Source organism: Sus scrofa, chromosome 17 (genome assembly GCF_054392235.1).
Source record: "Sus scrofa isolate SSC_HxYL_T2T_F1_AM1 chromosome 17, Sscrofa_HxYL_maternal_Yorkshire_Landrace_v2.0, whole genome shotgun sequence".
NCBI lineage: Eukaryota > Metazoa > Chordata > Mammalia > Artiodactyla > Suidae > Sus > Sus scrofa.
The window spans coordinates 69,058,115-69,074,568 of NC_139399.1; the positions used below are offsets into that span (position 1 = coordinate 69,058,115).

Consider the following 16,454-nt stretch of genomic DNA (forward strand, 5'->3'; position numbering starts at 1 on the left):
TTCATCACGCCAGCATGATCGATGAACTCACATCTCCAGCCCCCAGGGGAGCAGGGGGCGTGGGGGCTGATGGCTCCAAGCTTCTCATCATGGCTCAGTGTCTCTGGTGACCTGCCCCCTCCAGAGCCCACCCAGAGTCACCTCATTAGACAGAAGATGCAGGGAAATCCTAGAGATTTAGGGCTGCGCCTAAGATACTGCTCCCACCTGATCCTTTCAGAGAGGATGAAGGCTGGGAGAGCTTTGTGTGAGGAATGCAGAGCAGAGAGCAAATGAGGAGTTTCTGTTATATGCTGCTGGTCTTAGGTACGCTCAGCAGAAATGTGTGTGCATTCGTTCTGCCCCAGAACTTGACAAATCTGAAAAGAACCCAAATGCTTGTCAACATCAGGTTGGATGTGTACGCGGTGGTGGATCCGTAGAGTGAAATTCTATGTAGCAGCAAAAGGGAACAGAGCAGCAGCATGAGTGAAGCTCACAGACACCTATGGAGGCTGCAAAGGCAGGAGGGGGCACAGGCAGGAGGGGACACAGGCAGGAGGGGGCACAGGCAGGAGGGGACACAGGCAGGAGGGGGCACAGGGCAGGAAGGTGCACGGGCAGGAGGGGACACAGGCGGGAGGGGGCACAGGGCAGGAAGGTGCACGGGCAGGAGGGGACACAGGCAGGAGGGGGCACAGGCAGGAGGGGGCACAGGGCAGGAAGGGGCACCCCGTAAAACGTGGCGTGTGTGTGCAGCGGCTAGAGGTCCAGGGGGCCTGGGAGGCTGGGGGACGTGAGGGCATCCAAGGGCCGAGGCAGGTGTTTGTCTTGTATTTGTTGTGTATCTGCTCACTGAGGTTTCAGGAACTTCGCCGCATTGTTCATAATCCACAACCTTAAAACATCTTTAAATGCGTGCAGAGGACTTCCTGGCTGGGTTTGGAGGGGTGACTCAGATGGGCCCTCTGCGAGCGGCAGCTCCGTTGGCAGAGGTTCTAGAAACACAGAAGTCCTCCTTCAAAGGAGACGCTTGCAGCGCTGAAAGTCCCCAGAAGCTCCTCCTGAAAGCAGCCTAGAAGCAAATCCCTGGAGGACGGGCTCGAGGGGCGCCTCATTTCCCGGTTCCGTGAACCCCGTCTCTGGCCCCGCCGCTCCTTCACGCGCAGCCTCCCTTGTCCGCTACTCCGGCGACTCCGTGCGGAGCCAGCACAGCAACGGCTTCACAGTTACGTGAACCATAAACATTTGGCAGCTTCTCCCCTTCTCCTTTCCTCTCTTAGCGACGATTTAAAGCGGTCTTGTTGTGGGTAACACAGGCAGGGCTGGAATCTGGGGGAACTTTTGTGTGTGCAGCCTTGCAGGAAAGCTGATAGCAATTCAATTAGAAAATGCAAATGAGGTCACATCTTTCCCACGGGAGCGCCGCACGGCCCTGTGGGATCAGCCGCCTTCCCGCCTAACAGTAAATACTGCAGATGAGGTTTCTTGGGTGTCGTCGCCTAACTGGCTGCGGGTGCACTTGCAAGTGTCAGTAGGACCTGTGGGTATAGTTTGCACAAAAAACAACCAAACTGTTGTTTACGAAACCCATACTGGGTCTAACAGCACGTCAGCGTCTATGAAAGATCAGCCCAGCCAGATGTACCCCACGGTCAGACCAGGCCCGAGGCCAAGCGCCACCTCCTCCCGGGCGGATGGGCCGAACTCTGCCCCCTAAAGGCCCTGTGCTGAAGTCCTCGCCACGGACCGGGTGGGTTCCCGGGTGTGCCTAGTTCAGGGGAGGTGCTTGGGGCGGGCCTACTCCAGCCTATTAGAGGAAGGGGATTTGAACACAGACGCGCTCCCGCAGAACACGGGGTGCAGGTGGAGACAGGGTGAGGCGGTGCTCCTAAGCCGAAGGACAAGAAAGGCTGCCCCCGCCAGGGTCTGGAGAGGCCGGGGACAGGTCCTCCCGCACGGCCACCACCTCTCAAACCGACACATCCAGGTCTGTGGTGCTTTGACTCAGTGGCCCCAGAACACTCAGCCCCCGGGGTGTGGCCACCACCTTCCAGCTGAGCTGGACACCGGCGGCCGGGAGTGTGCAAATGGACCCGTGTGGCCCCCAGGGTGGGGTGTGAGTCCAGAGCTGGGCCCAGTGCCCAGGCCCCTCCTGTCCTCACCGCCACTCGGGTCTCCGGTTCGGGGAGGCCAAGTCTTACCAAGATTCTTTAAGCCCCGTGGTCTGTCACCCCATCCCTGCCATCTGCCCCCGTGTCGGTGTCGGGGGCTCTCGGGTTGATTACGGGACGGTGGGGCGGGGAGGGCTTGGCTGAGAAGCAACTCCTGCTGTCCCCGCGATGCCCCTGAGGCAAGAGTGGCCCCCTCACGGCCCTGCGTCCCCGCGCCTCCGCCTGCTGCGAGCTCCAGAGGGCGATGCCCGCGCCCAAACCCCGACGCTGCAAACTCGAGCTACAGCCAGAGGGGCCCGGGGCTTTCCTGTCGCCTTGAGGAAGCCCCGGAGGTCATAAGACGGAGCCTGAGTACGAGCACGTGCGTCCGGAAAGTAGGAAGGCTGTTCTTTCTGCTTTTTACAAGATGCCCTGAGCGTGACGGAGAAACAGCAGCAGCGGGGCCGCGAGCGTGGACGGTGGTCCAGGCGCCCGTTTGCCCAAGACGGCGTCGCTGCGTTAACAAGCGACCTGCAAGTCCCCACGGCGCCGCCCACACGGGCAGCTTCAGGCCCAGACCTGACCCCCCGGCGGGTCGCGAGACACGTGTGTTTGCCCCCCCCCCCCCCCGCAAAGACCCGCACAAACTGCTGAAAGGAGGCCATTCCTTTCCAGAGTCTGTGGCGGAAACCAGGACCCGAGGGGCGGCGGGATTAGACCCCAGTGCAGAGCAGGATGCCGCAATCAGCTGCAGCTTTTAACTCTTGGCTGGCGTGTAGGCACCATCTCTAGCTGATGGCAGGTGCCGCCTCTGGAGAGTTACCCTTGGGCCGGTCGGCGGGAGCTGCTCGGTAGAGTAGGCCCAGCTCAGATGATGTTTTAGGCTGCAGATGGGCCACACGGGTGTCGGGGTCAGCCCTTCCCTGTGCAAAGGAGAGGGGCCCCCGGTCCCACAGGTCCAAAGCACCACAAGTCACTGGTCACATTCCCTGGCCTGTCCCCGTGGGGCACTGCCCTGGGCACCGCCGCACGGAGACCTGACAGGGACGAGGAAGTGAGGTCCACGGGGGCCCTGCTGAAGCCTCCCATGGCCAAGTGGGGGGCGAGGGGATTGAGAGGCCGGGAGAGGAAGGGGCTGCTCGGACCGTGGTCTGCGTGGTCCCTGTCGGCCGAGGAGCACGACTGCGGGTGGACGTGAGCAGGGCCGTGCTCGCAGGCTCTGGGCCCCGCGAGCCAGACGGGCCCCAAGTCGCTGCCTTGGTCACTGGGTGGGTGAAGACTGAGGGCGTGCCTGTCCCCGCCGGACACTTTCCAGTGTTCTCAGCGCAGGGGCGCTGCTGGGCAGTCTCCGGCGAGGGGGCGTCAGGGGGGACCACAGAGCTGCAGCCCTGGGGTGGACCAGGGTGGGGTGCCTGCAGGGGGCTGGGGGCGGGGCTGGGAGGGGACAGAGGTCAAGAGGGCAGCATCCAAGTCAAGACCCAAAATGAAGAAGCCAGCCTCCCACGGAGGGAACCAGGAGCCACCGCCGGGAGCACAGAGGAGGGGGAGCGGCCGGGGGCCAGGCCCTCCGTTAGGGCCTGTGTCTGTTTCAAGGGTGCGGGGCTGGGGGAGGCTGAGAGCTGGGATGGCAGCTGCTTGCTCTGGTGCAGTAGCAACGGGAGTGCCAGCCCGCTTTTCCTGCCGCACCTCTGCTGCGGGAGAGGCGGGTTTGCCCCAGGGGCCCGGCCCCGCCTCCTCCCCCCTCACACCAGCCACCGCGCCGGAAGGTCCTGCCACCCAGTACCCACCTCCTGGATCCTGGCAGCGACTCCTTTTTCTGAGAAAGCAAGTGCCTCAGAGGGCAGGAGGCCAGCCCCGCCCCCGCTAATCCGCCCCTTTGCCCCCATGTTGCTGACGGAGGTGACAGCCCCGTCGCTTCCGCAGGACCCGCCAGGCCTCCACCCGGCCACCCCCAGCATTTCTCCTCGACTCGCCTGCGCCAAAGCCAGCGCTGCAGCGTGAGACCCAAACGGAGAAAAGAGCGGACCCGCCTCGCTGCTCGTCTGTGCTGACCTCCACCCCGACGGAAACCTTCCAGAACCACCCACGACGACGAAACCGACCATGTTTCTCACTAATTGGCACCGCTGTGAGCGATCCCCGCGGTCCCACGGCCAACAGCTCTGGTGGAAGCAATATATTCCGGCTCAACTTCCTCATTTAATAGATTGATTTTAGTGTGATTGTATTTTTCTTCCTGTAAACGAAGGAGTCATTTTGTTTAAGCTGTTTTGCCAGCAAAACATAATTTTCTGGATTCTCTAGAGCAAGTTCCAACCGGGGCACTCGGAGAAGCCTGGAGAGTTTGGGTCCTCACGACGGCACCCTACAGATGCACGGGGCGCCCCCAGAGGAGGCCCTGGTTCCACCTGTCCCCAGGGTGGACAGTGGGCGGGGGAGCTGCCCAGGCTGGGGGTCCCTGCAGTGCAGGGGGCAAGGACATCCAAGCCCCCCAGCCAGGCCCGTGATAGTGAAACACACACACGGCGGGGGTGGGGGGTAGGGAGATTCGTTGTCTGAACATCTTGGAGTTGCCGTGATTTTCTTGCCATGGCCCTTAAAGCAGAGACACCCACCTCTGGGCTGCCTCTGTTACACCTGCTCCCCATCCCAAAATGAAGACACGCGTTGTCTTGTGTCTTCATTTTGGGGGGAGACAAGGCTGAAGTGGGGGGACATCTGTTAAGAGAGGTGTGGTTCTGAGACCACCTCCCCACAGGGTGATGGCAGTTGACACAAGAGCCACGTCTCCGCTGTTCCTCCAGGGCTGCTCCCGCCCTCAGAGTCCCCGGCCCAGTGGCTGACCACAAGGTGGTCGTGGGTATCTGGACCACAGTGGGGGCGAACCCACCCTGGGTGTCGACGCGCCCCTTCCAAGCCAAGGAACAGAGAGGGGCCCGGGGACACGGCCTGAGTTCAGACCCCAGCCCCCCAGGCACAGCCGCCTGAGCCGGGCCAGTCCCGGACCTCGGTGGGGTGGGGCAGCGAGGAAGGGGTCCATCCGTCCCCAGGTGTCATGGGCGTGAGCGATGGAGGCGGAAGGGGCGTCCACCCCCCCACAGCAGGCAGCAGGTAGGGAAGTGGCAGCGCTAAGACTTTCCTTCCAGAGAGCTCCATGAAGAAATGGTCCTGCTGCCTCCCTCAGGAAACCTTTCTGTGGGTGATTTTTTTGGGAATTTTCGAAGCCATCTTCCCTTCTTAGAAGAGATTGGAAGTGAGGCACACCCAGTGCTTCGGGGGCAAAGGCGGGGCATTCGTCTTCCCGGAGTGTCGCGGATGTTAAAAAATCCACTAAGTGCCTTTTCAGAACCAAACTCCTGCAAATGTTTATTTAAAGCAGCTCCCATGCTCTGTTTGTTAAAGAACGGAGGTATCTTTCTGTTGTTTTATTTTGTGTTTGTTAAATACCATTCTATTCTGTCCGTCCTTAGCTGCCATGGAAACCAGCCAGAAGGCTGCAGACGGAATCCTAGTTAAATATTTTAAATATACACGCTTGCAGGCAAACAAAATGTACCATTTTTCAAATGTATATTGAAAGGGAAGTCCGGGGTAGAAGAATGCACTTTCTGTAGAGATTTGGTGCTTCTGCTTCTTCTTCTTTTTAATAAAATCTGATTATCCTCAGTGGAAAATCAGCACTAGGCTTGATATCGGGGGCGGGGGGTTATTTCCTTTATTGAAGCATATTTCACCCAAAGCCATGAGGAAGCAATGGACACGGGAAGACTGGTGGACCGGAGACCGAAGAGAGGCGTAAATCACGTTGAGATTGGGGGAGCGAATCTCATCTGCCCTTGTTTCTGCATAAGCCGCGTCCGCTCATCGCGCGGAGGTGGCATGTCGCTCCCCAAGCGTCTCACCTTGAGTCCACGTCCACCAAACCTGGAATCTGGGAGCACCAAGCCCTATGTCCAGCCACCTCCCCGCCCAGCATTAGAGCCCCCGAGACGGTCGGGTCAGACGGTGCGCGGGTCTGGGCCACTCTGCCTGTGAGACGGCGCAGGAGCTGGGGGCCCAGGGCTGGCGGTGGTTGAGAGGGAAGAGGCGCCAGGCGGACACACTGGCCACCGGTCAGCACGGGGGAGGTGCGGGCAGGCGACCCTCACGGTGGAAGGACGGCAGCTCCAGCCTCGTCGGGGCTCTGGGTGCTCCCCTCCTGAGGGCCTCCTCTCCCTGCACCTGTAAGAGCACCTCCCATCTTGGGGAAGCTCAGGTGTGGGTGCGGGTCCCGGATGCCCAGTCCTTCCGCCACACATCCCCCACGTGGAGAAGGGCCAGGCACTCTGCCCAGGGCGCCCGGCACAGGCAGGAGACCAAAAAAGCTAAAAACCCAGTTCCCTCCTGCGCCCCCCGATCCATTCCCATTATCCGCGTATGCAAATTGCAGCCCAGGCTCCAGCCTCCAAAGAAGCCTTGTCTCTCAGCATTCAGGGTGCACGGGCGGCACTGCCCGTCAGAGAAGGCCGATGGCATGGGGCTCCTTCCCAGGGAGGCCCCACCTCGGGCAGTGAAAGCCGATGCTTACGTCGGGGGAGGGCCAGGCCCCTTAGGGAGCATCTTCCCAAACGTTGGCAGTCACCTGGTCACCTCACCTGGTTGTCACATCCCACAGGGAACTCCCTTGAAAATTTCCCCATAAACTTAGCTTTTATCAAATTGGGTGGACTTGTGCTGTTTTCTCAAAAGTGGGGGGAATTTAATCGGCAGGTCAGCGCAGGGCCTGACCACTGCGTGGGACAGCCTGTGACCGGTGTCAGGCTGTGACCCCGCCCTGGAAGGTTGGGGTCTGCCAGGCGTTCCTTAGAAATGCACTGGAGACCTGGGAATTGTGTAGCAATTTCCATGTCACCTCTTGAGGGCAGTGGCTCCTGCTGGGCCACCTTCTCTGAAGGGCAGTGAAGCCCAGTGCACCCTGCAGCAGTGCCAGGCACCCATGTCTGAGACCCATCCCCCGCCCCGCTCCTGTCCTGTCTGCCCCAGCCCTGGGTTTTCACTGGGCGGCACCCCCGGCCAGTCTGTTCTAGAAGCCGCTTCAGTTGGCCTTGCACACGCCCTGCCCTTTCTCTCGCATCCTAGAGGCCATTCCACCCACTCTTATGGCCATGGAGCTGGCCCTTGGTTCCCAGTGGCCAGGAGCTTGTCCATGTGAAGATCCTGGGTCCACCTGCAGAGCCTGGTTTGTTGGTCAGGAAGGCGTCACCTGCCTTCCTGTCACCAGGAGATGAGGACACCACATAGGGCAGATTCACTGCTAACCAGCTGATGCCCACCTCACACCAAGGTGGCGGGGAATGTGCTCGGGCTTTCTGCGGGGACGGCGGCCTGGCATCTTAGGAGTCAGCCCGCCCGCTTCTACAGCCTTCCAGCATCCTGTCCTTCTACCAGGCGAGTGGCTGGATAAGAGGAAAACGTGACAAATTAAGTTTCTCCGTGCAGACGGGAGGAGGGCATGTGATTATATGCTTCCTCTGGCATTTCTGTTCGTTCTTTTTTTTTTTTTTTTTTTTGGAAAAAAAGAAAGAAAGAGAGAGGCAATCATTTAAAACCTGCCCCAGGTCAGCTTTGCATTATTCGTCTTTGGCTTGTGGACGATGATGGCAGGGACGTGACCCAGCTCCATGCTAACTCCCAGGGGTCCCTGCAGAGCTCGCCCAGACGTCACACTCAATCACGCTCAGCGTCAGACACAGGGAACAGCCCTCGTTGCAAGGAGAGCAGGCCCGCCTGGGCCCAGGGCTGCCGGCAGCTTAGGAAAGTAAGATGATGTGCCCGGGGAGGAGCTGGCAGGTGGCCGTGGCTCGGGAGGGCAGGCGCGGTCCCCGCGGGGTCCAGCACAGGGCTGGGCGCGGTGGGGTGGTTTGAGAGTGGCGACTTTGGTTGGGGGGCACGTCATGCAAGTTGCCCACGAACGCGGGGCCTCGATTTCCCGCAAAACTGGAAGACGATCCTTTGTCTCCATGCCTTCTGCTCCCGCCTCCGTTGAATCGTCCTCCGAAGTGTGGCTGGGAGGGCTCCTTCCTTCGCCCCCGGAAAGACGACGCCTACGCCGGAGGTTGGTCTGGAAAACCTGCCGAGAGAGAAACTCCAAGGCCAGAGTCCCCGGGGTCTGGAAGGATCCGAGACCACCGTCCTGGACCCCCAGACCCCACACGCCATGGACAGTGGCCCCTCACAGGGGCCCAGCCCAAGCAGGCGCTCAAGCACCAGATGGTGTGTCTTTACAGAGTCACGTGGTTGAGGCTGTGACCCCGCAAGTCACTGTACCTCCCAGGAGGAGACACCTAACCTCCCCCCGATTGTGAGAGGCAGCCAGCGTCCCAGGAGGGGCCCCTGCCTCCTGCCCAGGCCGCAGCCGTCCCCCAGAGCACGGGGCTCACAACGCCCCTGGAGAGGGAGACAGGCACAGCCAAGGGAAGGGGCCCGGCCCAGGCCCCAGGCCCACGCTCGGCCCACAGCCTGGGAGGCTTCTCCCTCGTCGGTCCCCGTCTCAGAGCGTTGTCAGCACGATGGATTAAGTCTCAGTGGGAGAGGCCATCTGAACTGAGAAATGCTTTGTAAATAAAAGGTGATTCAAAGGCAGGCAGGTTTAAGGAGTTCCCGTCGTGGCGCAGTGGTTAACGAATCTGACTGGGAACCATAAGCTTGCGGGTTTGATCCCTGGCCTTGCTCAGTGGGTTAAGGATCTGGCGTTGCTATGAGCTGTGGCGTGCGTCGCAGACACGGCTCGGATCCCACATTGCTGTGGCTCTGGCATAGGCCGGTGGCTACAGCTCCGATTAGACCCCTAGCCTGGGAGCCTCCATGTGCCCCGGGAGCGGCTCAAGAAAAAAGGCAAAAAGACAAAAAAAGAAGAAGAAGCAGGCAAGTTTAGAGCTTCGAGAACGAGGTCTGGCCCCCACATAGCCTGCTCCTGGAGTGTCCCCAGCAGCCAGCCTGGTGGCCAGGCTGGACTCACACCCACTCGGGGTTTTGGGATGGGCCTGCCAGGGAACCAAGGGGAGGGGTGGATGCTGGGAACCCCCCATCATTAGAAGGGAGCCCGTCTTCCCCAGGTTGGATCAGGATGCCCACCTGTGCCCACTCCTGCCCTCACCTGGGCAGCGCTGCCCAGTGCTAGCAGGTAGGCTAGACACATTCTCGATCCTGCCTGTGCCTCATCTGGGCGGTAAGGTGATGGGACCCGCCTGCACTCTGAACTCTCAGGCTCCTGGCAGGCCAGGCCTCCACCCCCAGGACCACAGCTGAAGCCCCGCTGCCTTCTCCCAACCTCCCTCTGCACCCCTGGGAATCCGGCCCAGCCTGCAGGACCCCCTCCTGTGCGACCACCCCCGGTGCAGGTCCCCCTGGATCCTCTAAAGGCCAAACTTATCCCCCACCCTGCCCTTGGTCACGTGCCTGTGGTTCTCAGCCCTCACTTAAGTCCACTGAGTTTGCTCCGAGCCACGGGGGTGCGGGGCGGGGCCCCATGACCACGCCGAGGCCAGGCACTGCCTACCGTGGGGGTGTCATCAGAGCAGGTGCTCCTTGTGAGGTGCTCGGTCCCCAGGGATCAAGGGGGAGCTGCTGTGGGCTGCGTCTGGAACACGAGGACGCCACCAGGGCAAAGGTCAGGGCCCGAGCTCGGCGGGGGGCGAAGTGGGGTCTGCGCCCAGGCTGACTCAGGGCACTGGGAAGGGGGCAGAGTGGAGGCGGGGTTAGGGACGGGCACAGCCCAGGGTGCGGCTGGCCTCGGTGTGGGAGCAGAGCCCAGATCTGGCCGTGCCCGGGGGGCGTGGGGTGGGGGGTCTGCAGGACCGTCCCCTCTGAACTCCGGGAAGGGAGCCTCTCGAGCACATCCTCTCAGACACTGGCTAAGAGGTGGGTGGTTTCCTCAGGACTCGCCCTTCTGCGGACCTGCAGGTGCGAGCCTGGCTGGATCCAAAGACCAGCTCGGCCTCCGGACCCCCGGCCCCACCAGTTAGAGACCTCTGACTTGGGCTCAACTGTCCACAAGGAACCAGTGATGTGGGCTTAGCAAGCCTGTTGGGGCCGAGCTGTTGATTTTGAGAAAATTGTGACACGTTATGTACACAGAGACATGCAAAACACACGTGTGTACACAAGCACACATAGGCATTGTGTGGATACGTAAACACACATGCACGGTGCACGGAGCTGGCCCACGGTCCTGTAGGCATCTGTCGACAAGTCTCTAAAATTGCGCACGTGTGATTCTTGGTGAGCAGCGTAGGGTCGCACTCACATCCTACCCCACACTCGCCACTGCCGTCGCGGCTCGGAAGCAGATGACAGGGACGTGCTGGGGACAGAGCAGCTGTCTTCTGTTAGGAAATACTTCGGAGAGTAGCCAGGGGCGTTGTTGACAATTTGTATGATTATGCGTCCGTGTTCGCTCGCACACGCGTTCTGAACGCCTGGTCCTCATGCTTCAGAAGGGCACCGGCTCCGGGTAAACCCTCGGCATCGTGGGCCTTCCTCCCCAGAGAAGCAGGAGTGTCTTCCCGGCTGAAGCCAGCGCAGGTCTGGCTTCATTGATCTTCACCAGGTTTTGTTATTACATTTGTCTCACAGCTTTAAAATAGTAGCAAAGATGCACCATTTATTCAAAACACCAGGGAAATTAACGCAGTGCAAGCCCATCCTGAGCAAGTGAAGACGAAGCAGTTTTTAAAAGAAGCGTGGCTCCATGGAAATGTTCAGATTCTGAGTCCGAAGTTCAGAGGCTCAGATGAGCTTCTGGCGGCGCCAACGTCCCCCGGGTGTGGCCCCCTTGCGTTCTCTGTGCCCACGTGGGAAGGTGTGGGGACGCGGGGACAGCCAGCGCCTACCTCCCGGAGCTTGTGCTTGTGGCTGGGACCCCACCCCATCCCCGCAGGACTCCCCCCCGCCGCGGTGCCTCCACTGAGGCAGCCACCTGGGGCAGGTGAACCTCACTTCCTGTGGGGTGAGGCACCCCCACAAGGGCTGTGCGTCTGCAGAGCGTGGCAGTCACCTGGAGGGCTCCCCAAACACCCCTGCACCCCGCGCGCGCGTGCAGTAGTTGGTCTGGGCAGGAACCTCACACGTGGCCTTTCTAACCTGGAAGCTGATGCTGCTGGGAGCTGGGAGGTGCCTCTCCTGGGCTGAGGATTTTCGCCGACATCCCAGGGCCTCTTTCGTGGGAATGTCCATCTCTGCCCAGCCTACCCCACGCTGACCTAAGGACCTAGAGGGAGGCAGACCCCTGGGCCAAGACACCCTAGACATGAGGGGCACTTGGCCTTGGGGCCTGACCCCAGCACCCAGATTCTGCCTCTGCCCCATGAGCCGTGGGGCTTTTGGACGTTACCCAGCCTCTCTGAGTCCCCCAGTGGCCCCCTTGGTAAAGGGGGATGGCCTTCCTGTGGCATTGGCGGTAGGAAGGATGCAACGGAGATGCCAGCATGCTCTGCCCCCACCAGGCACTGGCTGCCCCTACGCTTGGAGAGGATGCGTGGCCAGGACCGTCCTGCAGTCGGTTCTGTGCAGCTCATCAAGGAGCCTAGAGCTGACACACACACACACACACACACACACACACACACACACACGCACCCCCGCCCCGTCATCGTGAGTGACGCAGGGTCGGTCACAAGACAGCCTCTGTTAGTTTGACTTGAACAGACGTGGGTGGAACACCGTGTTTCCATAGAAATCCAGGCCACTGGGGACGCACCTGCCTTGCGTGGGTCCTTCCGCTGCAGGATGGGAAGCAACCTGCTAAGCCTCTGGGGTTTTGACTGCTGCACTCTCTTAAGTGTGGGAGCTCAACAGGCAGACAGCTGGGCCCGGCGAGGCAAGTCCGAGGAGGTCTCCCTGGAGTGTGGCTTGTCCAGATGGATTTTTCCATCGATGTAGCATTAAGTTTGGGGACTCAGGACCAATATAAGATTTTTTTTTTTTTGTCATCAATTAGTTTTGTGTATGTGTGTTTAACTTATTTCTATGCAACTTTTCCCAAAAGGGGGTGGGGAAGGTTTTTTGTCCACAGCTCACACCCCTGGGTCCTCGTGGGGTCTGGAGCTCAACTGGAGGGTGGGGACCACGCCACGATGGAGAGGGGCGGCCTGGGTCCGGTGCCTTCAGCCAGCGTAGTCTTTCTGCCTCGGGCTGTCCTGGTCCAGGGTCTGTCTCTGCCCTGTGAGCTCTCTGTGCTGTTGGCTCTGAAGCTCGGGGTACAGTGAGCATCAGGCTTTTTGCAATGGTGCAGCCTGAGGGACGCCTGGAAGATAAACACGGAGGCAGCAAAGACACAGGCGTCGTGTGCGCGTGAGTTCTGTTGGCTCTTTGAGTTGCAGAACCTCATGTACTCCTAACATTCAGAAGCGCAGAAAGGGAAAAGGAACCAGGTAAACTGAAGTCGCATGCAGCTCACCGGCGACCGGAGAAAACCGGAGTTGATGCTTCTGCGTGCTTCCTTCTCTCTGTCCTTTAAAAACGTGGGACTCGTGCTGCTTGGCTGCCCCGGTGCCGTTTCTCCTCTGACTGTCATTTTGTGGCATTTCTTCGTGCAGAGAGGCAAGAAGAGTGCCGCCCCGGGCCCTGCCCAGCCTCCGAGTGACACGCCGTTGCCGTGGCCCCAGCACCAGAGCGCCCACGGGCTGAGGCGGCAGAAGCGGGACTGGGTCATCCCGCCCATCAACGTGCCGGAAAACTCCCGCGGGCCCTTCCCGCAGCAGCTGGTGAGGGTAAGTGCGGGCTCCGCCGGGGGCGGGGGCGCGTGTCCCGGCTCCGGCCCGGCCTCTCCGCCCAGGATGCTGCGAGTGGCACAGGGGGCCTGTTCCTGGAGCAGGGGACCGGCTCTGCGTGCGAGAAGGCCAGGGTTTCGCCTCTTCGTCAAGAGACGAGCGTGACACGGGTCACAGGCAAAGCCGGGCAGCTGCATCCTCCGGGTGGACGGGCCAGACTGCGCTGGGTCCTCTCTCTGGTTACTCTAGTGCGCGGAGGAGGTAGGACAGGGGCTCGGGTTGTGGCCTGTGACCTCTGACTCTGCTTCCGTCTGCTTGTGCGCACGTCTTTCCAGCTGTGACTGAGATGCTGAACGGGGCATGGCGGCTTGTTGGCAGTGACGAGGCTCTTGGTGGAAATCAGAGGTCCTGAGACAGAGACTAGGGGGCCAGGGGGCAGTTGCGTGTCCCTTCTGCTCCCCGCTTTGTGTGGCCGGCTCCCACCCCGGGGTCGCCTTTCCTGAAGGAGGGAAGAAGGCATTCTGCAAATTTGTATTTCGATAGTCAGAGCCATCAACTGGCATTTTCTTCTTCCTTTGGAGGAAAATTGCAACCCAATCTGAGCAATAATTTGATAAAATGATGGTGAGAATCCCATTAAATGATGCCATCCGTGGTGGACGCCTCACCCCGACTCTGGGAAAATGGGGGCGCCTTGAGTGTTGTTAAGGCATCATCTTCCTGGCCTGATTAGTCGGTTCTGTTTCCTGCTCTTTTTTTTGCAGAAAGCTGCGGGGGGGCGGGGGGGATGTTTCAGATGCAGAGATGGAGCAGAGGAGGCAGCAGGCCTCACAGGACCCCCAGGTCAGACACCCCACCTCACACAAGGCACCCTCAGTGACGCAGTCGTGACTGTCACCCTGCCGTCACCGCATGTGATGTCGTGGCTTAAGTGAGAAATGTATAGTTTGGTCTTTGTCCCTGTTCTCGGCTACAACTCCTGACACGGTAGAATTTCCTCAGTGATTAGAGTGAAGAGATGTCAGCAGGTGTACATCACAGCCCTCCCAGCGCACCTGAGTTTTCCCAAGGCCAGGTGGGGGCTGGTGGGCAGGGACTCGACCATGTGCCTGGAGGGTCGGGACGTCACTTTCCCTTCCCCCACCTCTGCGGGGGGAGAAGGACTGGAGGTTGAATCAGTTACCAGAGGCGCATGAAGTAATCGGTCCTGCCTGTATGATAAAGTCTCCCTAAAACCCCAAAGGACGAGGTTCAGCGCGCTTTGGCGGGGCATGTGGTGCTCGGGGTGGGTGGCGCTCGGGGAGGGCACAGAGCCTCCGAGCCCTCCCCACGCCTCGCCCTGCACACCTCCTCCCTCTGGCATCCGATGACCCCAAGTCCCGTCCTTCAGAACAGCCACAAGTCTGGTGAGGAGGCGGGTTCTCTGGGTTCTGAAAGCTGCCCTCACAGATGTAGTGCCCTCAGCAGGGGGTTGTGGGGATTACAGGTGACAGCCTGGGCTCAGCAGCTGGAGTCTGAAGTGGGGGCGTCTCATGGGACTGCACCCCTCGCCTGGGGGTGGACATCCCCTCCAGGCGGACAGTGGCAGGACTGAGTTTCACCCTGGGACCCGCAGCTGTGTCGCAGAGAATCCCTGGGCGTGGCGACACCACTGGTGCCAGAGGTGCTGAGCGCGGTGGTCCTAGAGGCAAGGGGGGCCGGGTTTCCAGCTCACCCAGAAAGCAGCCTGCTGCCTCAACCCCCCGAGGTGAGGGGTCATTTCCAGAGCCACCCCCCGCACCACCGCCTGGACGGGGCGTTCCCTGTGGGGTGGAGGGACTGACCCCCAGTCCAGCGCGTTCCCTGACTCGGTGTCCCCAAGCCCAGGGCACCGCCCACGCCAACAGCAGCGCTGATGACTCAGCTCCAGGCCTGGCTGCCGTCAAGGCTCTCGCGGCGCCCCCCGCCCCTGTCACTTGTCACTCACAGCTTTCTCTAGTGGCTCATTTTTAGTGTAAATAAATTTATTCTAAAGGAGGCTTTATTGGATCACAATTGGGAGGCTGGTGCCGTTCGTTGCAATGAAATCTGACTGTAGAACCAGCGCAAGGCAGAGAAAACAAGCTGCTCTCTGGCCGTGTAACTGTCCACACTCGGAGCCTGGCGGCGCCCTGAGTGTGGGGCCGGGGGAAATGTCTTAAATACGCCGGAACCAGAGGCCTGCTCTCTGACGTCGCTGGGATAGACGACAGAGGCTCCATCCAGGAGCGGTTTATTCGCGGCCTTTCCTGCGCTCCCCAGGCATCCTCTCCGGCAGGAAACTGCTGGTCTGACTCGCGGGCAGAGGCGTTTTCTGTCAGGGATCAGTGAGGGCGTGTTCTGGGCCTCGTGGACTCACTGGCCTCTGCTGAAACTCTTCAGCTCTGCCCCCGGCGGGTGGAAGCCGCAGCAGGCGGTGAGGGAGCCCACGGGCTGGGCCACATGGACTCATCTCCCAGACTCCGGGAGGGTCTGCCCAGTCGGCCCACTGGCCCTTGGCAGGGCTGTTACAGCGAGGAGTGAGTCTCTAAGGGTCCCGGGGTGGGGGCACGGTGCGCAGGCATGTGCACACACGCACACGTGTGCACACACAAACACACACGCGCACACAACATTCAGCAGGCATCTTGGCACCGCTGAAAGAGTCTGTGGTCCAGATCTGAGTTTCTCAGCTGCATGACAGCAGGGCCCACACGTGCCCGTCCCCTACTCGTGCCCAGATGTGCACAGGCCTGCGAAGGCACCGAATGGAGACAAGGCCCCTGTGGGCAGCCTATGCCCTGCAAGCTTTCCCAGGACCCACTGGGCACTTCCGTGCTTCCTCCCGGGTGCACCTGCCGTGTCCCAGGGGCCGGGCGTCGGGGCTGGGGACAGAGGAGTGGCGTCTCCTGACCGCAGAGGGCTCGCCTCCCGATGGGCCCATGGGCGTGGGGATGCAGGACCCAACTGGTCACGAGGCCGCAGTGACGTCCTTGTGCTCTGATGGGGACACGCACAGCTGCGAAGCAGGACAGCGAGCCACCCCCAGCCGATAACACAGACCTTCGCACCATCTGGCAGGAGAGCAGCCGGCAGGAGCTGTCGTCCTGCAGACGCAGGTTCCTAAGGCCTCTCCTTGCCGGTGACAGTCCTGGGCTGGAGCGTGGCACCAGGTGGCAGGTGAGCAGAGCCACACGCTCTGCGTCTCTGGCTTTCTAGTCCACAGCAGTGCCGGGCTGGCAAGAACCTGTCCTGTGCGCCTCCGACCCCTGGCATGTCTGCAGCCCCCAGACAAGGCTACCTCTCCCCAGATGTCCACTCCGACACAGGCCGCCTGCGGAGGGTAGGGCGTGGGTCGGGCTAGGCTGACCGCTGTAACCAGCCTTCCCCACATTTCAGAAACTGACACAGTTGAGGTTCATTTCACTGGGGGCGGGAGACTGTGCTGCGGTCACTTGGGGCCCCAGGGTGAGGACCTGGGCGTGCACTGATCCAGCCTAAATTCCCCTGGCCAGAACCCTGTGGCATGCGGCCTTGCCTAGTTGCAAGGGGTCCCGGGAATGGAGCCCAGCCCTGC

General features: G+C 60.7%; 1 protein-coding gene across 3 annotated transcripts in view; it reads left to right on the forward strand.

Annotated features, from left to right (window-relative positions):
• Window positions 1-16,454, forward strand: part of CDH4 (cadherin 4) — a 495,180-nt gene that overhangs the window by 366,286 nt on the left and 112,440 nt on the right. For all 3 annotated transcript variants that reach the window (XM_021078205.2, XM_085003313.1, XM_085003314.1), the window contains one exon: window positions 12,707-12,880. In XM_021078205.2, coding sequence (XP_020933864.1) covers window positions 12,707-12,880 — 174 coding nt within the window. The remainder of the gene's footprint in view (window positions 1-12,706; window positions 12,881-16,454) is intronic.